The sequence below is a fragment of the Chiloscyllium plagiosum genome, chromosome 7, assembly GCF_004010195.1.
Source record: "Chiloscyllium plagiosum isolate BGI_BamShark_2017 chromosome 7, ASM401019v2, whole genome shotgun sequence".
Taxonomy (NCBI): Eukaryota; Metazoa; Chordata; class Chondrichthyes; order Orectolobiformes; family Hemiscylliidae; genus Chiloscyllium; species Chiloscyllium plagiosum.
Window position 1 is genome coordinate 104,526 of NC_057716.1, and position 22,547 is coordinate 127,072.

At 39.5% G+C, this 22,547-nt stretch overlaps 1 protein-coding gene across 1 annotated transcript in view; it reads right to left on the bottom strand.

The window, feature by feature from the left end:
* Positions 1-22,547, bottom strand: part of LOC122551236 (collagen alpha-2(V) chain-like) — a 256,530-nt gene that overhangs the window by 51,851 nt on the left and 182,132 nt on the right. The window contains exons 26-37 of the mRNA XM_043692826.1: positions 20,152-20,205; positions 13,347-13,445; positions 12,849-12,902; positions 12,679-12,732; positions 11,291-11,344; positions 10,452-10,505; positions 5,195-5,239; positions 5,008-5,106; positions 4,161-4,268; positions 4,011-4,064; positions 3,076-3,129; positions 2,839-2,892 (exon numbers count right to left, since the gene is read on the bottom strand). Coding sequence (XP_043548761.1) covers positions 2,839-2,892; positions 3,076-3,129; positions 4,011-4,064; positions 4,161-4,268; positions 5,008-5,106; positions 5,195-5,239; positions 10,452-10,505; positions 11,291-11,344; positions 12,679-12,732; positions 12,849-12,902; positions 13,347-13,445; positions 20,152-20,205 — 783 coding nt within the window. The remainder of the gene's footprint in view (positions 1-2,838; positions 2,893-3,075; positions 3,130-4,010; positions 4,065-4,160; positions 4,269-5,007; positions 5,107-5,194; positions 5,240-10,451; positions 10,506-11,290; positions 11,345-12,678; positions 12,733-12,848; positions 12,903-13,346; positions 13,446-20,151; positions 20,206-22,547) is intronic.

Consider the following 22,547-nt stretch of genomic DNA (forward strand, 5'->3'; position numbering starts at 1 on the left):
TGAGAAGATTCCTCCTCAAACACAATAAAAAAGTCCTGTGTAATCAGGCTGTAGTATTGCACATTCAATCATAGATCCATATTTAATTTGAAGAGGACAAAGTGTAATACATTTAGAGGAGGTACTTGATAAATTTACAGTCAAAACAGGAAGAGGTTAAGGAATGTTGGTAATGTCTGAATGCACCAAGATTTTAACCCCAAAAGATGACAGATAACTTGCCAAGGATCACTCATTAAAATTTTAAAAATATAATTGCTATTACATGTACAAATTACGTTTGGGTACCACGCTATCTAGGGCAGAAAAAACACTGAGATGTGACAAAATAAACCTGCTATTGTAAATTTAGAATTAAAAATCACACAACACCAGGTTATAGTCCAACAGGTTTATTTGGAAGCTCTAGCTTTCGGAGCACTACTCCTTCATCAGATGGTTGTGGAGCAGGACCATCCTCCAAGGAGGGCTTTGGGACAGGCAACATCGCAAAGTGGCTGAGCAGAGGCTGATAGCCAAGCTCAGTACCCATGGGGATGGCCTCAATCAGGACCTTGGGTTTATGTCACACCACAGGTGGCCCCACTACATTATGCGTGTGCATGTGCATGTGCATGTACACACACACACGCCTATACTCCATCACACGCACACACAATTTACAAGCATGCACACATGCAAATACACACTCTCCCACATGCACTCACACTCACATGCAAAAAACTCACTCTGTCTCTCTGCATGCACGTGCACACATATAAGTCTATGGGGTGAACTTGTATTTGCAGAATCATATTCTATTTTGCTCAAATGAGACACAACCTGTAGGTAGTCAATGCAGGCAGTCAATCCATGTAATATGTTTTAAATTCCACTTTGGAAATAGAACCAATCTGACTTAAGATTGGGATACAGACAGACTCTAACCTCACACCTCTAATGCATTGTCTGTGCTGAGGTGTCACTTTTTATTATAAAACATTAAGTTATCTCGAGAATGTGCCTTAAAAGAAGTTCTAGGATTTATATATTAATGAACTGAAACCTGCTACCCATTCTAAAAGATGAAAGACTAAACAGTAATCTAGGTTTGTTCAATATATCATTTCAGTTGCAAGACACTGTAATCTTTTGCTATAAATTCTGAATCTTATGATCTTGCTCCACAGCTACCTGATGAAGCAGCAGTGCTCCAAAAGCTAGTGCTTCCAAATAAACCTGGTGGACTATAACCTGGTGTTGTGTGAGTTTTAACTTTGTTCACTCTCATCCAACATCAGCTCCTCCACATCAAATTTACAATCATTCAATGCAGCAACGGAGTTTGCAGGAACTGAACAAACTGACATTCAGGTGTCAGCCATCACCAGCCAAGGTTTGTAAAACATACATACTTTGAAAAGTTACCCAAAAGCTCAAAATAAACTAGTTATGTCCGGAATTGTGGGTATGGACTCAAATTTGATGCAGAGGCTGGTTTCCTGCAGCCACTTGAACCTTGCTTGCAAGCACAAGTTTGTGTCAGAGGTTTGTACTGTGTGGATAGCAATCATTTATTGAGATTTTTCCTGAAGTGGCCCATTAATCCAAATAAGTGTAGCTTGCAGTGCGTTACAGATTGAGGAGTTTCCAGTAATAGCAGGGACGAAAAAAAATCAAGGAAAGTGAAGGAGAAGGTGCTTCTAAACAGAGGCAACCCTTTTTCCAAACTTTTCTAGTGCAATTAGGAAGATGCATTACCTAAAATATTTATTTCTAATATTATTTGCTGGAAATATACACACTATGAGTGAGACATAGATATATCTTGAAAATTTTTTTAAAACAACACATTTCATAGCAAAGGGCAATGTCTGCATTAGCTACAAAGTGGCATTTCTGAAGGACACAAACTGCTTTATGGAGACATAGAGTCTACAGATAACTCAGTGAGGGCACACAACCCAGAAATTGGGTGCACAAAAAGATGCCAAATTTTACTAAGAGATTGAGAGACTACAGAAGCTACAAAGCAAAAAAATCTTTACACTCATTTTTTCCATAAAGCCAAGTGTTTATGATTAGAAGCCCCACTAGAAAACTTCATTGCTCGCAGAGTTTTTAGGGAAGAACTCCAATCAATTCTACAGTCTCCAAGAGACTGAGAGAATAACCTTAGCTACGACTACAGAGTGACTGTTCCAGTGAGAAATAACCCAATAACAGCAGCTACATTGGAAAGTGCTCCTTAAAGTCTTGGACAATCTGTGAATAATTTTATTTTCTAACTTTACTTGTTCCTTGGTTAAGTCTTAAACTCTAATACTTTGCAGGGTTTTATCATCTATTTCTGCATGCTTGTAGAATGTTGTATGTGTTGTTTGGTATCATTGGGTAGTTAGACATATTCTAAACCATTTGTTCATAATTTCTGCATCTTTACATCAGTGAGTTTTAGTGAAAAAGAACTCTCTTTACCTGTTAACTTAAAGAACTTGGCTGACTTATTTCTCAGAGCAAAAGTATATTTTTCAAATTGGCAATATTTAAAATTCAAACTACATTGCATTCAACTCAGGAGTGGACAAAGAGAGAAGCCATTTTAGATCTTCGAATTTGGTCATTACAGTAAAAAGTGTGTGTGTATATATTTATGTGTGTGCGTTTGTGTTGGACGGTGGCGTCTGATGGTTGTGTACACCTCTGCTGTGTAGCTATAGCAGCTGTTGAAATAGGGAGGAGCTCGAAGTCTGATCTGCTGCCAGGAGGTCACCTCCAGATGGCTGGACTAGTCCATTTCGCCCTGGCTGAAGATGAACTGAAAGCTAGTTACATTCTGTATTTATAACGTTTACTTACTGGAGACCCACGAGATCCCACAGGCCCAGAAGGTCCAATCGAACCAGGTTCACCCTACAATTCATTGTTTACAAAAAAGGTACCATTAATAAGATAGAAACAGTGCAAAAATCAAGATTTACATTAAATTCTAGTCTATTTGCTTTGTGCCACAAAGTTCCTTGGCACTTAGAAATGGTAATAAGATGGTGCAATTGATGTACTGTTTTACTTAAGGTTACCATGATCATTTATTACCTTATCCCCTGCAGGACCAGAAATACCCGGTGGACCAGGAGGACCAGGCAAACCCTGTTGCAAATACATAGTAAAAAATAATCATACCACAATTCTTGACATAATTGACCACAATAAATAACAAAAGGTGGGACATTTTACTCCTTGGGCAGAGTTGAGAGAAACGTAGGTCCTACTGTTTACTCAAAGCTGGGACAAGTGTGAAGGATGGCAGGGAAGAGGAATGGGGAGGGTTTTCAAGTGAAAAACCCAGAAATAAAGGTTCTCCATTTGTTCTGTCAAATTTAATGTTAGGGTATCTTTTTCATTCTGTCAACATACTTCTGGTCTGCCAGTCTGATTAAACTGTCAGCAACTGACTGTTAGAACGTGCACCAGAGAAAATGTTTCTCCCTCCATGGGAGAGACCTCAGGGCCAATACCAACATGGCACAGAATTTTATAGAAATTTACAGCATGCACATAGGTCATTCAGCCCAAAAGGTCTTTGTTGGAATTGATGCTGCACATGAATCTCCATCAATTTAGTTCATCTTAGTCTATCAATAGGCCTCTCAAACACTTTCTCGATCTTGTACTTAGGTATCTTTCATACAGTGGCCCCAAGATGCAATAGTACCAAGGGGTCTGGGAAGAAAAATGGACTGAGGATCTAGCACTTACATCCTGCCCCCAATTGTTGCAGAGGTTAAGAAAGACCAAGCAGAAATAGTCCCAGCAGGTGTAGGGGAAAGATGCACATTTGCAGCACGGAGGTGGCTTTTTGCATGATGCTGTCCCATTATCAATCATCCCACCAACACAATCACCTACCTCAAATGGATCTGTCATGTTAATAATTTTATTTGTAGCACTATTTGCATAGGTGTTCTTAAGTTGTGCTAATGAACAGATATCTGCAAACAAAAAGAGAGTAAAATGAAGAGATTGCTTACTCTCGGGCCTTCATTACCCAGACTGCCTTCAGATCCTTTTTCACCTCCAATGCCCTGTCATAGGAGAATAAATACTATTAGACAGGAACTAGGCACTAAATCATTTGAATTAAATATGCTCACACACGTGCAATGCAAGCGGTTACTCACTCTTTCTCCTTTAGGACCTGCTGGCCCGGAAGCTCCTCGTTCCCCTGGCATTCCCTGAAGACCTGGAGGACCTGGATCTCCAAGGCTACCAGCAGGTCCAGGTAAACCCTAAAATGAAAGAAATAATCACCAACATGAAGTATCTCTGATGCGGTGATTAATAGAGTATTCAAGTACGCTTGGTGTAATTTTAGCTCAGTATAACTTAAGTAAATTGTGGTTTCCATTAAAGATTTGCTAACTTTTTATCATATCATCCTGAAGCCAGTATTATAACACCATTAAAGTTGAAATTAGTTTATTATAAGTGAAATGGTGATTCCAAATCCATGGTAAGTAAACACACAGGTTATCGTGACTACATAGGACAAAATTCAATCCTTGGTCTGTTCTGAATCATTTAACCTCATCTGAGACAAAGTAACCATTTGACAAGTGACCTTAACATGCTGATGTTAAGGAAATATATGTCAGGATGATTCTACATCGCAAAAACTACAGTAGTAAGAGTTGACTAAATAGATATCAAGTGGGAACAGGTCTGGACTGAGCTGTTGATGGCTCGTGTCATTATTTACTGGAATCGTACATGAATATTGACCATTTGGGTAAGACACAAAAGGGCCAATAACATCAATGGAATCATAGCAAGTGATACAATGTTTATGAGAGGAATGGAGGGAAATAAAAATTAACTTGCATTTATATTGCACTATCCTACTTCCCTGAGTATCCCAAAATGCTTCTTATTCAATTAATGTTTTTCAAAGTGCAGTCACTATTTTGTACAAGCAAAGAGTAATTCAATGAGTGGAAATTGACTGATGTAATCAGAATATAACAATACCTTAGCTCCATCCTTGCCAGGAGCACCTGGAATACCTCTTGGACCTTGAAGACCTGGAGGGCCAGGTAAACCACGCTCACCTGGAATGCCACGTTCCCCCTACAAGAGTTTATCAAATAATATCAGCAACAGGCTGTTATCTTAAATTCATCCCATATGTTTCACAAAATGTTGCAAGAGTACTTACTCTTGGACCTAACTGGCCTATTGGACCAAGGTCACCTGGGATGCCCTGTGAAGATACAAATGCAGGCAAGAGGGGGTTAACAAAATTGTTTACACAATATACACAATAGAACATCTTCCCAACTCAGCAAGCACGCCCACAATCATGGCATCAATATAACAGTTCCTATTCCTATTCTTCTCTGTAAAATGAAACAAAATACTTCTTACTTTCAGGGCTGAGGTAAAAATGTTAGTTCTCATTTCATTTAAGACTAGCTATAGTTACATGTCATTCCGTTCTAACTATTTTGCCATTTCCTCAATAGTGTGAGCCAACTTCTTACAATTTCCACAATGATAGGATTACATGAATCCATTACCAAACTACAATGATGCAAACATCTTCTGCCATCTCGTGACAATTTCGTAGAGGTAATAAACAAGATGTTGCCAGCATCACCTCAACCCAAGAACAAATAAGGTAAATAATTAAAGTTTCTTATTAGACTAAGTCACACACATTTAAGCCTATATTAACAGATTTAGTTGGATTGAAAAGGCAAGGATAATAAGATGAAGTACATAGAAATACAAGGAAAAAATTCTGAAGTCAAAAATAGTGAACAGGAAACATGATGAAACAGTAAATTAAAATAAAATAGATGCTGGAAGTCAGAAATAAAACCAGAAATTGCCTGGAAAACTCAGCAGGTCTGACAACATCTGTGGAGAGAAAGCAGAATTAATGCTTTGGGTCCAGTGATCCTTCTTCAGTTTCTGTTTATCTAACAATCAAACAGTGACTGGGTTGAAAACATATGAAATGAAACAAATCTAAAATAAAAAAAATCTAAAATAAATCCTGTGTGTAAAGGCAGAGAGAACGTAATTATTTTTTTAAAAGAAAAGTGATGATAAATAACATACAACATGTAGGAGAACAGAAATTATCCAAGGATAGGCTAAAAGAGAAATTACTGCTGCAAGAACAACCTTTTGCATTGGTACTGTCACATTTTGAGGGGGTTCTAAGAAAAGGCTATTCAGATTTTAGTTTCGCTCCAATCACTTGACTCTGATTTCCCAGAAAAGTGCTTTGCAATTTGTAATGTAGTACAGGGAACATTTTAATTGCCCGTAGGATATTTACTTATTCCATTATATTATTCCTTAATAATTAGTCAAAATGATTCTATACATAGAATCATGGAGTCATAGAGTGATAGAGCACAGAAACAAACCCTTTGGTCCAACTTGTCCATGCTGACCAAGTTTCTCAAATCAAACTAGTCCCATTTGCCTGCATTTGGGCCATATCCCTCTAAACCTTTCCTATTTTTGTAACTATCTAAACATCTGTTAAATGTTGTAACTGTACCTGCATCTACCACTTCCTCTGGCAGTTCATTCCGTGTATGAACCACCCTTGGTGTGAAAAAGTTGCCCATTGGATCCATTTTAAATATTTCTCCTCTCATCTTAAAAATATGCCCTCCAGTTTTGATCTCACCAACTCTAGGGAAATATCTTTGCTATTCACCTTAGTAGGTACATTTGAGTTATACTGATTAAATTGGCTTGTTAAAGTTAAATTCTTTGTTATTTGTTCATTTCATTGGTCAGTATTCAATACATTTCTGAACTATTTTAAAATTATTTCCTGTGTGTTTAAAAATATCTCCATAAACAAACCAGAGGTTTTCTCTTTCTGGACTGAAACAGAAAAGATATTGACTGTTTACTTCATCACCACAAGGTTTTGACTTTGTCCATAAAGTATGTTTCTGAGTATAGGCATTTTTTCTGTTTGCTTGTTTTTAGAAGAAATCTATGAGTAAACTCAACATATTTGTGTTATTGCTATGCTAAGCAAACTTTTACACACTTGTTTGGCCATTACAACTAAAACCAGGCATTAAGAACAAATAATTGGCTACCCCACTGTTGAGAACTAAGCTAGCAAGAAACCTAAGTATGTGCTCCTTCCATCAGGTCATGTAATTGAAATATAAAAAATAATCTATAAAACCTAGATGTGAACCTCCACATTTCCTGGCCAGACCTGAAACCAAGAACCTACAGCGATCACTAAATGGATAAGGAGTTCTATACCTGTACCATTCATAAAATGAGCTGAAAACATGCAATTACAAATGGCCAAAGAGTAGCATCAACACTCTGTGTTTTAGCTCCATTCAGCTGGGACCTTCCCATTTCTTGCAGGGTAATGTAATTAAAACTGATGGGTCTTAAGTGGAAATGTTGCTTTTCAATATTTCTCTGAATTTTATCAGAATTGAATTCAGCCACTGTGGCACAGAGCAAATCATTAAATTTTAACCTACCTGATGTAATTTATTTACAGTAGACTTCAATATGAAATTTTTAAGTTTGATTGTAGGAATAAGCATTAACTGAGTGTATTTTTGTAAGAATTTTATTGAACTCAGTGGGTCGAACATGAGCTTACCCAGTTTGCCTGATGCAGGAATTGTAACCTGCCTGTACTGAATCCGTTGGAGAAAAGCAGCAAGTAAAGTTGGTCCATTATCACTGTGGCTATCACCTTGTACTGAACATTTGACAAGATGCTGGGTGACTGTGCTCTGCAGGGGATTAAATAGCAGTGTACTCATAATACATGGTGCAACCAGCTTTCTAATCTGAAAGGCAGTTTATCCCTTTAAATGGAGGCTGCACTGAATAATATTGCTGTATTTTAGAACATGAAAAATGTTGCATCAAGGCAGAGAGAGGTTTCCAAAAGAAATAGATCACTAAGTAGTAGTGCAGCAAGTGGGCAAGAGGAGAGATACTATGGTGCCAGAAATGGTCAGAAAGACTATCCTGAGATGGGAATAAGAACAAGTGAACAGAGAGGCTAACTCCTAGAATCTGGATCTGACAGCAGCAGTACAACACGATGTATGATTTCCTCATGTGGCTGGTTGAGGTCAACGAGTTTAACGACAACTCTACCCAACACACCACCAACTGTTCCCACTCCTCAGTGCACTCATCCTGGTTACTCACCCATCAGCCCCCGGCAATCAAGAGTCCAGATATTCCACATTGCCCTTCCATCCCTACCAATGCCGCCAGGCTCACAGTTACCTCTTACTGTTTCTACGGATCCCTAACCTTTCAGTTCGGCCAGGCATGTCATTCCAACACAGCATTGCACAATCACTGACACGTTTCCCTTCTCTCTTACAAGGCAAAATGATATGCAAGAGAAGGGGGTCATAGCCAAACTGACTGGGAACAAGAATGCCTGTCCTTCCTGAGCTCGATAGTGCAGAAGGTACTTTGCATCTTGAGCCCACATGTACAACAGCCCATGTCATTTGGCATCACTTAGACAATTGAGGAGACAGCACATTTCGGTTTTCTGGCACTTTCTCAACATCCAGCTCACTCTCATCATCATCCTGCAAGCTGCAGGTGATGTGACGGTGAACCTTTTGTTTCTCAACCTCATTCTGACTCACCAAGCTTCCTGCTCTGATTTATTCCTTTAAGGTGCCCAACAAGTGCCACATACTCAGCCGGCGTAGCTCAAGGAAAAGGCAGTATATAGGGTGGGGTGAAGCAGTACTAGCACTTGGTTTGCCACTCACAGCCTCTAGTTCAGCTACTCTTCTCTTACAAGATGAATCTGGCCCACAGTCTGGACCAGCAGGTGGTAAGTCACTGTGTACAAGTGTACAAGCAGTCAGACCAGGAGTTAAAGATGGTTCATCTCCCAGATCACAGGGTGGCAAAATCACAGCTGGGCTGTGCTGCCAAGGATTCAGGTGTGAGCTTCGATAGGGCAGCATTCAAAAGATGGACATAAACACTGGCTTGCCAGCCTGCTATCACTGAAGAAGGGCCTGTGCCCGAAACGTCGAATCTCCTGTTCCCTGGATGCTGCCTGACCTGCTGTGCTGTTCCAGCAATAAAGTTTCAAGCCTGCTATCACTGACAAGGAGCATGGAACATTCTTGCTCCAACTTAGCAGAGGACTATGTACAGAAGCCACCATCTCCACAGCCTCTTGCCCATCTTCTCTGTGATCCTGCAGATCCAAGGGCACTACAGCTATTGCCCCACTAATCTGCCACAGCACAAAGCCTCTGGCCAGGAAAAACAGTGTCTGGAAGCAGCATTCATTGCTTTTAGCTAAGGTCCTTTTCTTGGAGGGAAACCTGTCTTCAAGAACCACTGGCCAATTGATGGCCTGTGACGCTGTCGCTCCAGGAGCACCACCCAAGAGTAATGGCCATTGCTGAGACTACAGGGAGAAGACCAGATATGTCCAGGGCCACGCCATCTCAGCAAGGGTATTCAAGGGGCACAAAGGCAGTGAAGACTGGATTGGAGAAGAGGATTAAAAATGGGGAGTAATCTTTGGGGAAGATACCTCCAATTATCCCGAGGGGCCACAAAGAAGAAGCCCAACAACCCCTATCCGTAGCCGGACACCAGTCTATGCAAATAGACTTCCTGCAAGGTGTGTGCCTCCCTGTTATGGAGGTAAGTGGAGAGGAAGTGTTGAGTCCCTTGAACAACTATCCATTTAACACTTTAGGACTTTGAAAGGAACATTGGTAACTGGGCCACCAAACCACCCTCCATACCTGATGACATTTCAGACAGGTCGGGGAAAGCTGGGGGTTTAGTCAGCAGGAAGGCCACCCACTGGATTTTACGTACACCCCTCGACTTCCCATCTTCAAACTCGCTGGCACTGGAGTATAATATCCAGCCCCTTGTGTAGACAGGGCACTTAATCCTCTAGCCTTCCTTTCAGGAAGTCCGCAGCACTATCTGAAAAATATTTTTAAATCTCCAAACTTCTTCAGACACACTCCAGAGTCCTTCCAATAGCATTTTTGGAGTAGTGAGACGTTCTTCAAAATCACCTGATCTGTGCGTTTGGCACCCAAGCATTGATTCAGGATCCAATCAAAACAGTTTTTTTTTGCAAAGTGATATTTGGATTTGTTCAATGGACCTGTATGGTCCAATTAGGAGGCCCAATGTCACTTTAGCTGATAAGGCTGTGAGATCTCAGCATCAGGCATGTGTCATTCCTCTTGTCACATATACTGCCCTCTATGCAACCAACTTCTCAAGAGGGCATGCCAGGGGTACTGTCCTGATACAAATGGTAATGCAGCACATGCAATCAAATGCAATCCCAATATAGTTGTGTTAATAGCATATCAAAGAAAGAGAAGATATCATTTGGATGATGTCTTTCTGACATTTGAAATCAGATCTTATCTTACCTCATTGCCAGGCTTGCCAGATTCACCAGGAGGACCGGGAGGTCCAGGCAAACCCTAAAGCAATTAATACATACAAATTAAAGTCACATATATTGCAACTTAATTATCACTGCCTATGGATTTCATTTATCATATTTAATAACCAAACTTTCTTTGGCCCTGTGAAGAAATATATGTTTGGTTATAGATTTTTACAATGAGAAAATGAACATGATATCTCAAACACATTATTTGATATTTTCAAGATGGAAATAAAAACTTTCATTTATATAGCACAATTCACATCCATTAACTGTTCCTATGCACTTTACAGCTAACAAATGACTCCTTTGAAGTTTAGCCACTATTGTCACGTGGAGTACTAGCAGCTAATTTACATGCAATAAGATTTCACAAACAGCAATGTAATAATGGCTCAATAGTTTGTTTTAGTGATTTTGAGTGAGGGTCCTTCAGGATAACAGTCCTATTTTTACTTTAAATGATACTGTGGGATATTTTACATTCACTTGACAGTGCACAATTTAACTTTGCATCTGATGGATAGCATCTCTGACAGTGTAACACTCCCACAGTGCTGCGCTGGACTGTCAATTCAGATTACCGTGCTCATCCTCTGGAGTGAGGCTTGTTCCCACAAGCCTCTTATAACTCAGAGATGAAAATTCTGAGGCATTGCTAACCAGATCCACAAAACCTTATGTCAGACCTGGTCAAAATTTACATTAGTAGGTTTATGTGATCTAAGGTACCAATTTTTTATTTTTTAAAAAAATTATGTACTGCAAGGATGTATAGTTATACCACAGAATGCAATAAAATATATTCCTTGAACATACCTGGAATCCAGGAGGACCAGGGGGGCCTTGTTCTCCTCTATCTCCAGCTTGGCCCTGAGCAAAACAACAACATATATAACACAAGGAATGATTTACTTTTGTGCTGTTGACAGCAAAGTCATAATTTCTTCCTTTATAAATATTTCACTATCAACACCACATAGTTCAGATAGTTTCACTAAAACAATTTTTAAAAAAATTGTATAGCTGTTTATTGCTCAATGTGATATTCTTGGAAATATTAAGATTTCAAATATTATTTTAAAAAGCATGAATTAACAGCTTCTGACAAAAATAAATCCTATTTAATATTGTCATTTCTGAGGCAATGGTTATATTTATTATAAATAAATGTACATTAGAATTTTTTAAAATTCAGTCATGAGATGTGGCATCACTGGTTTGGCCAGCGTTTATTGCTTGTCCATAGTTGCCCTTTACACTATAATGGTGAGCTACCATTTTTGAACTGCATGAAGGCAGATCTACCGTGCCATGAGAGGCACAATTCCAGGACTTTTGACCCAATGTCAATAAAGGAATTGTGACATATTTCAGGATGGTGAATGGCTTGGAAGGGAACTTGGAGATGGTGTCGTTCCAATGTATCTGCTGCCTTTGTCCTTCTAGATTGTAGTGGTCATCAGTTTGGAAGGTAATGTCTAAGAAGCCTTGGTGAATTTCTGCAGTGTACTTTGTAGGTAGCACACACTACAACAACTGAGGCTGTGATGCCAATCATGTGGGCTGCTTTGTCCTGAATGGAGTCAAGCTTCTTGAGTGTTGTTGGAGCTGTAATCATCCAGACAAGTGGGAAATATTGCATCCTAGTCCTGATGTATGCCTCGTAGATATGGACAGGCTATGGGGTGTCAAGAGATGAGTTATGTGCTGCTGGATTCCCAGACTCTGACCTTTAACCATTATATTCATATGGCCAGTTCGGTTTGACTTCTGGTCAATGGTGACCCCGAGATGTTGATAGTAGGAGATTCAGTGATGGTAACACCCATTGACTGTTAAAGGCAATGGTTAGTTTTTCTCTTATTGGAGATAATCATTGCCTGATATTTGTATGGTGTGGATGTTAGTTACTTGTAAAGACATAAATGGAACTCTAAAACCATCATGCACAAATGGTACTGGCATACTTAAGCCTGAAGAAAACGATGACATCTATCCTCAATTAAAGCAATGTTTCGAAGAATGTCTTTGCATAACGAAAATTAGATCACTTTCCAGTTTTTATTGCCCTATTGCATTAAAAAGATGACAATAGCTTTGATTTTGTGAATATTAATGAACAGATTCCTGCTAAGAAGTGGGCATAGAATCTAACCAGATTCTGCCTTAAAGATATATGTGTCCAAACAATGCCTGATACTTACCATTGGACCAATGTGACCTTGAGGTCCAGCTTCGCCATCTTTGCCAGGTGTACCCTAACACAATCATGGAAGAAGAAGCACAATCTAAGAATGAAATGTCCTTACTTTTAAAACTTCATGAGAGTACTTTGTAAAAATATTCTGTAAATTGTTAAGAACATGTTACTTACTCGCTGACCGGGAGCACCAGCAGGACCCTTCTCACCTGTCTTACCAGGATCGCCCTACAGTAAAAATACAAGGGTATTAATAGTAGTCAGAAAAGTAGGTGAAGCCCATCTGTGCTGGCAGAATGTGGCTGTCTGCATAACAATGTACAGGTACATGGATAGTTCTGTTTCAAGTTTTAGGCTTCTTTTTCAATGTAATTACAAATCAAAATTTGAAGTACACTATAAAGTTTCCACGTTTTTTGCATTATTATCAAGTTAGTTGACACTGTTGATATTAATAGTGAGTTTACTTATAAGCAAGCTGCCAACCAATTATCCGAAAATGGTTTAAATATGTCCTGACAAGACAGTGCAAGCTATCCAGTGCCAAGAAATAAAAGTTGCCCTCACAAGATGTTGGGATTTGATCTAAATCATGTTAATGATTGATAGGTGTAAAGTTCAATCAGGAAATATCCTGATATTTCTGCAAAGAACAAAACATTTCTCACTTACGCTATTACCCCTTGGTCCTACTGTACCCATGGAACCAGGTGAACCTCTTAGCCCTGTTGGTCCAATAGGGCCTGTGCGTCCTTCCTCTCCTGGAGAGCCCTGGTAATTCAAACAGTGAAAGAAATTAAAAATGTATCTCTTTGGTTGGGATCTTATCTTATAAATGATGTGTTCCAGACACAGGATATATTATCATCATAAAAAAAAGTGTGCTGGATTAAATATTTTTAATTTAGTGACAATGTCTTCTCGATACTATGGGTCCCAACATTTCATTAAAATCCTTTTTCCTAGAATTTTACAACCCAAAAAGTTACCATTTTCTCAATCATGCCTTTGCCAGATCTTTGGAAAAGCTGTCTGGTTGTTCATACTTTAATGCTCTTTCCCTTCACGCCTCAGGATTCTGCCTTTAAAGATGCTAAAATCCAGGCAAAGCTTTTAATATTCTGCAAAATCACCCATTGAACAGGAAGGATATCAAATGAGCGTAGGAAAAATGACTGATGAAACAATGACCAAACCCAAAAATTATTATTTTTTATTTCCTTTTGAAAATGGGAAGCTTGTTAGTACAATAATCTTGTGAAGACAATGTGATTCTACACTGCTAAAAAGGTGAAAATGGAACTTGGAAGCAGTCAAATATCTCAAATTAAGAAGGACAAAGGAAGGAGTTTGGTATTCCCAAAATTTGTTTTTATGATCTAGACATACTTTCAATGCCATAAATAAAAGCTACACCACATTCATCATATGTAAGATTTAAGGGATTTTATAGTGACACCAATCATGTGAAAGGCCAAAACTAGTTATTTCTATTTGATTGCAGTCCATGGGGACTTCAGCAGCATGTTTATGGGAAAGCATAGAATCATCACCTAATTTCTGCACTTACTACACATTTATGAACTTCAGAATTTGATATTAGTTTCAGAGGAATAATAGCAGCAAATGGTGATAAGTTGACTATCATCACTACCTCAAATTTCAAGTATATATTTACTACAACTTGGCTTTATCACAGCTTAGCAAGGAATACTCCAGATACAAACAAAAATTGAAATTGCCGGAGAAGTTCAGCAGATCTGGCAGTATCTGTGGAGAGAAAGCAGAGTTAATGTTTTGAGTCCAGTGGTTCTTTTTCAGAATTGATCATAGCTAGGAAATGGTGGTGTATATGCTGAAGACAGGACATGTGCAGGGAATGTGGAGGAGGATAGATCGAGATGCAGTCCGGAAAGAGAGAGAGGGAAAAACAGTAAAGCAGCTGCACCAATTTTGTGGGCAGCAACGTGGCACAGTGGTTAGCACTGCTGCCTCACAGCGCCAGAGACCTGGGTTCAATTCCCGCCTCATGCGAGTCTGTGTGGAGTTTGCACATTCTCCCAGTGTCTGCGTGGGTTTACTCCGGGTGCTCCGGTTTCCTCCCACAATCCAAAAAATGTGCAGGTTAAATAAATCGGCCATGCTAAATTGCCCGTAGTGTTAGGTGAAGGGGCAAACGTAGGGGTCTGGGTGGGTTGCACTTCGGCGGGTCGATGTGGACTTGTTGGGCTGAAGGGCCTGTTTCCACACTGTAAGTAATCTAATCTAATCTAATCAGACAAAGGAATGGATGATAGTATGCTGGGGAGAAAGAAAAGCTGGTAATGGGGACCATTAATACAGGTCGCTCTGGTATAATGCCTGTTTCATTAACATGAATTGGCTATAATGTGATTAATGAATTGTGGACACTCTTTGGAAACATAAACTTTCTACTGAATTGGTATAGCAATTTTCTATAGCGATCTTGTATAGAGTGATTTTCTGGAGTGATTTTCTATGGTGTGGGGTTGCAGAGGAACATAACTGTCATGTTATAGCAGAATGAGCTGTAGATGAAAACGGGTTGGCTGAGCTGCAAGTAGGGCCTGGGGTGCAGTGATGGGTAAAAGACATGGAAGAAGATGCTCAGGCTCTAAAATTATTGAAGTCCATATTGAGTCCTGAAGGCTGCAGCGTGCCCAAGCATAAATGAAATGCTCTTCTTCCAGCTTGCGCTGAGTCTAGGTTGATTGGGAAGAGGTTAGAAGAGATGGATCACACTTGACTAAACTGCTTGAACTTTTGAGGTAACAAAGATTCAACAAGCATAAAGCAACTGATGTGTATTTTCAGAAAGTGTTTGATTTAGTGTCACACATGAGACTTTAAAAATGTTATTGGTCATGGAATAAAAGGGACAAAGAGACATAGAAAATAGGAGCATTATCTTTCACCTGTACTCCAAGCCAGCTCTGCCATGTATCGGGACCATAGCTATCATCCAACTCAACAGCATGATCTAATTTTGCCTTCATGCCTTTTGTATCCTTTAGCTCCAAGTGCCATATCCTACTCCTTCTTGAAACCATGTAATATTTTGAATATACAATAATATTTTAAATTCCAGAACACATTCTGAAGAACCACCTCTGGACCACAAACGTTTAATCTGTTTCTCTCTCCACAGGTGCTGCCATATCTGTTGAGACTTTTCCAACAATTTCTGTTTTTGTTTCAGATTTCCAGCATCTGCAGTTCATGGTTTTTTAATATTTTGATCTCAATGGCTTTCTGCAGTAGCAAAGTCCAGATGCTGACTACTGTCTGGGTGAAGAGATTTCTCCTCATCTCAATACTAAATAGTTTAGCCTGTGTCCTTAGACTGTGACCCCTAGCTCTGGGTTCTTCCAACTATTGGGAACATCCAAAATATGGAAAAATAAACATATTCAAGTTATCATTTGGAATTTTTACAGAAATGCTTTGCTTAATAGGGCACTTGGTAACTTAAAAAAGACATACTAATGATAAGAGCTGAAATAAAGCTTTACTTCAGCTCTGAAGAAATCATCTAGACACGAAACGTTAACTTGCTCTCTCTTCATGGATGCTGTCTGACCCGCTGTGATCTCCAGCATTTGTTGTTTTCAGTGTAATTTCCACCATCTGTTACAATTTATTCCGAGAAAACAAACTCCATCAGTTCCTGTAATATGTTTAGACTTCATTGTTGACATTTCCCAAGTTCTGTTATTACTTAGCGAGTTTTGAGAAGATTTGTAGCTCAGGTTGAGGTTTTGGATGTAGGTTTGCTCACTGAGCTGCAAGGTTCATTTCCAGATGTTTCGACACCATACTAGGTAACATCTTCAGTGGGTCTCAGGTGAAGCAATGCTGAAAATTCCTGCTTTCTATTTATATGTTTGGGTTTTTTGGGTTGGTGATGTCATTTCCTGTTATTACTGCTTAGCTGACTTGCAAAAGCACCAAGAACATCTACCTGGAGCTGAGGGAGAGTTTATTATCTTGGATTTGGTTAGGTAATAAAAGTTTGTTTGCTTTTCTAACAGACTGATCACAATGGAATTAGAAATATTCGAATGCATTTCATGAACTGCAAGTTTTTTTAGTGTATCAAGTGAGTATGAGCTCTATTTTGTAAGAAGTGATTTTAAAATCTTCACATTTTGTCATTTACGTAAATGATTTTGATGCGAGCATAGGAGGTACAGTTAGTAAGTTTACAGATGACACCAAATTAGAGGTGTAGTGGACAGCGAAGAGGGTTACCTCAGATTACAACAGGATCTTGATGAGATGGGCCAATGGGCAGAGAAGTGGCAGATGGAGTTTAATTCAGATAAATGCAAGGTGCTACATTTTGGGAAAGCAAATCTTAGCCGAACTTATACACTTAATGGTAAGGTCCTAGAGAGTGTTGCTGAACAAATAGACCTTGGTGTGCAGGTTCATATCTTCTTGAAAGTGGATTCGCAGGTGGATAGGATAGTGAAGAAGGCATTTGGTATGCTTTCTTTTATTGGTCAGCGTATTGAGTACAGAAGTTGGGAGGTCATGCTGAGGCTGTACAGGACATTGGTTAGGCCACTGTTGGAATATTGCGTGCAATTCTGGTCTCCTTCCTATCAGAAAGATGTTGTGAAACTTGAAAGGGTTCAGAAAAGATTTATAAGGATGTTGCCAGGATTGGAGGATTTGAGGACAACTTTTTCACGCAAGAGGTGGTACGTGTATGGAATGAGCTGTCAGAGGAAGTGTGGAGGCTGGTACAATTGCAACATTTAAAAGGCATATGGATGGGTATATGAATAGGAAGGGTTTGGAGGGATATCGGCCAGATGCTGGCAGATGGGACTAGATTGGGTTGGGATATCTGGTCGGCACAGACGCATTGGACCAAAGGGTCTGTTTCCATGCTGTACATCTCTAGGACTCTATGACTCCATGTAATGAGGTCAGTCCATTGTAAATGTAGCAAAGGGTGATGTGCAATGACATGGAATTATGAGTTGGCATGGAGAGCATGGGAATGGGTCGGGGACAAGGGGTTGAGAAGGCTGGAGTGTCTACTAGCACTTAAACCAACCAGGGCCAAATTCCACCGATGTGAAGTGAGCCTTCTAACCTACCTACCTTTGTATTTTCCCACTCCTGAGACCATTTCCAATCTGCTTCCTGGATCAGTGGGCCTGACTTGATCCTACCACTTCCTCCCTGGAGAAGACGTTGCGCATGACGGACATTTTATACCTGGGTTTCCCCATTTGAGCCCCCCCCCCACCCCGTCACAATAATTCAGCTCTATCTGGCTGAATTGCCAAAGCAGCCGATGGGATAGGACAATTATTTGGTTATTATGGGATGACAACAGATATGCAAGTTAGGTGCATTGGCTATGCTAAATTGTCCATAGTGTCCAGGGATGTGTAGGCTCAGTTGATTACTCATGGGAAATGCAGGGTTATAGGGATAGGGTAGGAGGGATAGGTCTACGTGGGATGCTCTGTGGATGGTCAGTGTGGACTTGATGAGCCGAATGGCCTGCTTCCACACTGTAGGGTTCTATGATTCTAAGACCAGCAAAGAATTACAGAGTCTTGAGATTAGAAGCGGTTAAAATGCAGTAACTGGCACACCTAATAAAATAACCCCACTAAAAACTGAAGTAATCACAAACAAAGAAAGGTATCAGCAGGCCCATGGAACCAACTTTGGGAGAATCACAAAGGAAATGTCAACATAAAGAATATAAAAACAAATAGAATCTCTAACTTTTCAATTGAATTATCTCAGGCTGATAGACACTAGCCTAGTGGAAAGAAGATATTTAAGGATTCAACGGACATGAAGCGATCATCAGTTTGGTCAACAAAGCATTTGAAGACTTGTTTAACCCATGTACAGTAGTTCAATAAAGATAATCTCTCTTGGAGCAGTGTACCAATGCATTTTTGTTAATATGGTGGAAGACCATGAAACCCAGTCTAACACCCAATATTGAACATGTAAAAGTTAAAAAGGTTTCCTACATTACAAAAGTTACTTTGATTGAATCAGAAGTTGTTTATTATGTTCTAGTTCTAAATTTAAAAAAAACACATTGAAAAAATTGTTTGTCAAAGCAGGAGATACACAGAGGGTGTGTGTTTTCTGTTTCCTTGAGATACCTACTTGAAGAACTTAACTGTGTCAAAAGAGCCAACCAGAATACCGGGTAATGTTTTCAGAATAAATAAATCAACCATATAATAGCGAACAGATTGTGCTGCCAGAATGCATTCTGAATCTAATTCTTGGAGAAAGCTACAGAACAGATGTTCAGTGTAGTAGAAACCATTATTATTCTACAAATTTTAACATGCTCTTTTTTCAGTATTTACTACTCAATAGAAATGTCCTGTCCGGGCAGTAAGTCTAAACAAACCGGAACTCCAAAATGCCATGGATTAATCAGTAGCTTGAATTTTTAAACTGTTCTGTGTTTGTGATATAATTTACCCAACAATGTTGAAGTATTGTTCTTGGTCAATTTAGTTCACAATTTCAGAATTCTAAGAAGTTGCTTGCCTTTATTGCTCAACGCATCGAGTACAGGAATTGGGAGGTCATGTTGCAGCTATACAGGACATTGGTTAGGCCACTGTTGGAATACTGCATGTAGTTCCAGTCTTCCTGCTGTAGGAAGGATGTTGTGAAACTTGACAAAGTTCAGGAAAGATTTACTAAGATATTGCCAGGGTTGGAGTGTTTGCGTTACAGAGAAAGGCTGAATAGGCTGGGACTATTTTCACTGGAGCATCAGAGGATGAGGGGTGACCTTGGAGGTTTACAAAATCATGAGGGGCGTAGATGGGGTGAATATCTTTTCCCTGGGGTTGGGGAATCCAAAACTAGAGGGAATAGGTTTAAGGTGAGAAGGAAAAACATTTATAAGGGACCTAAGGGACAGCTTTTTCATGCAGAGAGTGTTGTGTGTATGGAATGAGCTGCCAGAAGAGGTGATGGAGGCTAGTTCAATTACAACATTTAAAAGCCATCTCAGTGTGTATATGAATAGAAAGGGTTTAGAGGGATATGGGCCAAATGCTAGCAAATGGGACTAGATTCATTTATGCTATCTGGTCATCATGGACAGGTTGGACAGAAGGGTCTGTTTTCATGCTGTACAGCTCAATGACTCTACAACTGATGGGTTTTTTTTGTATATCACTCATAGTTATTATGTAGGCAAATGCTGCAGCTAATTTGTGTGCAACAAAGACTCCCACAATGAGGGAATGTCCATTCTTAATGGTGTTGGTTCAGTGAAGAATGTTGGCCAAGATACAAAGAAGTAGTAAGTCTTCACTCAGGAATTATTCAAGATCACTATATAAGAAGAAATGATACAAATAAAAGTAAAATAAAAATAAACTTGATGATATTCTACTGATCATCATTCCTTTCCAAATCATGGTCTGGTATAAATACATACCGTCGCTCCAGGTTTGCCTTCTGCACCTGGCACTCCTGGGTTTCCTGTCAGTCCCTAGAATTTTAAAGAAAACTTATTACATCAGTTTATTGGTTAACATTTAACATTAAAATATTCACCAAAACAAGTAATAAGATGCAGCTGAAACATATAAATGTGTGGCTAGTTTGCCAACAGAAGTCACGTGCAATACTACTTCTAGTCCAAAAGTAATAATGCTAAATGCCATCATTATAAATACATTCTTCAGAACCACTCAGTTCTTTCCAATTTCAATGGCTGCATCATGGTGAGGAGTTAATGAAACTCATTACTTGATAAAGTGAACAAGTAAAACTTAATTTGCAATTTCTCAAATGTTTTTAGTAAATAAATACCTAGCTATATTGTAAATGCTTTCATTTTCACTCATTTACATGGTTTTCTATGCTGCTGTTTCACACTCCTTTCTTTAATCATATATTGGCTACTATCCATCGCTATTATAGCTTACTAAATCGAAAAACACTGATTCAGGGACCTGCCCCCAATAATTGTTATTTCCACATATTTTGTATACATGACTTTTCTTCTAGCTTATCATTTATACGTTACTTTGGATCTCTGAATATTCACTTATTTCAGGTGTAGCAGAAATATTAAGTTACATTTTCACAGTGATTCAGCACATTACACTTTGTCTCTTCTCCGTTCCAAAACAATGGTCATGGTCACAATGATTAACCAACACTAAATCAATGTTTACAAGCAGAACACCAATTTTATGCTACTTGCTGATCAACATGTCTGTGGAGGACAACCTGTATTAATCCTTCTGTTGTGGACAGCCTTTCTCAGTCTAGTGTTGAAAATCATGAGTTAAATGGAGTCTACATACCTAAAGCCCCTTGTGCCTTTTTAAGAAATAGTTTCACTGTGGATGGAATAGCTGCTAGAACACCTGCAACAAATTCTGAATTGGGAAAGACAAGAGAACTGCAAACTATGGGAGAAAGTAAGACATTTTCTGGAGGTCTTAGATGAGAATATTAAAATGAGGAAATATAGTCTGTGTCCAGAAGAGCAGTATGTCTTCCATATACAGTCTGAGTAGACAGTCAGAGAAGTTAGATATAGAGATTAATGATAGAAGTCAGGTCCTGAAGACTTGGATGTAATATCAGAATGAACTTGAAGATCCCATACAAATGCTCAAGTGAACCAATACCATATCCTCCCAACTGCAAAATTAGCCACAGCCGGATCAGTCACCTACCAACAATCTCTCTCTCAATGTCAGCAAAACAAAAGACCTGATAATCAACTTCAGGAAGAAAGGAGGACGTGCCTCATCTACATCAATGGAGCTGAGATGGAAAGGGTCGAAAGCTTCCAGTTCCCAGGAGTGACGATAACCAACAATCTGACCTGGACCACCCACGTAACTGCGACAGTCTAAAAGGCACAATAGTGTCTCTTCTTCCTCAGGAGGCTGAGGAAATCCGGCATGTCCGTAAGGATCTTGCTTTTGCACACCTCCATGGCAGCCATAATTTTGTATACCTCACTCTGTCTAAGCACTCTGTGATCTGTATGTCCTTTGTGTTATAATCTGCCTGTACTGCATGAAAAATAAACCTTTTCACTGTACTTAGGTTCATGTGACAATAATAAAATCAAATTAAATCAATCTCAATCCGTCAGGACACATAGCTGACATTGATTACCTACCACAAACCTTACGTTCACATCTGCCAGTTATTAAACTATGATGATCACATCAATCAAACAGCCAGCAAGTAACTGACTTACTCTTTTATTGGATAACATACAACCAGACAGAAGAAACGGCACGGTGGCCCAGTGGTTAGCACTGCTGCCTCACAGCGCCAGAGACCCGGGTTCAATTCCCGCCTCAGGCGACTGACTGTGTGGAGTTTGCACATTCTCCCCGTGTCTGCGTGGGTTTCCTCCGGGTGCTCCGGTTTCCTTGCACAGTCCAAAGATGTGCAGGGTCAGGTGAATTGGCCATACTAAATTGCCCGTAGTGTTAGGTAAGGGGTAAATGTAGGGGTATGGGTGGGTTTCGCTTCGGCGGGTCGGTGTGGACTTGTTGGGCCGAAGGGCCTGTTTCCACACTGTAATCTAATCTAATCTAAACAGGAACTAACCAAATAGGTAACATGCCTGTTTTGAACTACAGGAAGGAAATGACATGCACCATTACCAGGTACTTGTTGTTCAAGTTAGGGGAATCAGGTGCAGAAACCAAAGAAAATGATGGCATTCTTGTACATAATCTATGTTTCTCACATCATAACCCTCACTCATTTTACACTCTATTCTGATTTCCGCGTTACTGTTAGCTAGGAGAAAGTGAGGGCTGCAGATGCTGGAGCTCAGAGTCAAGAGTTTAG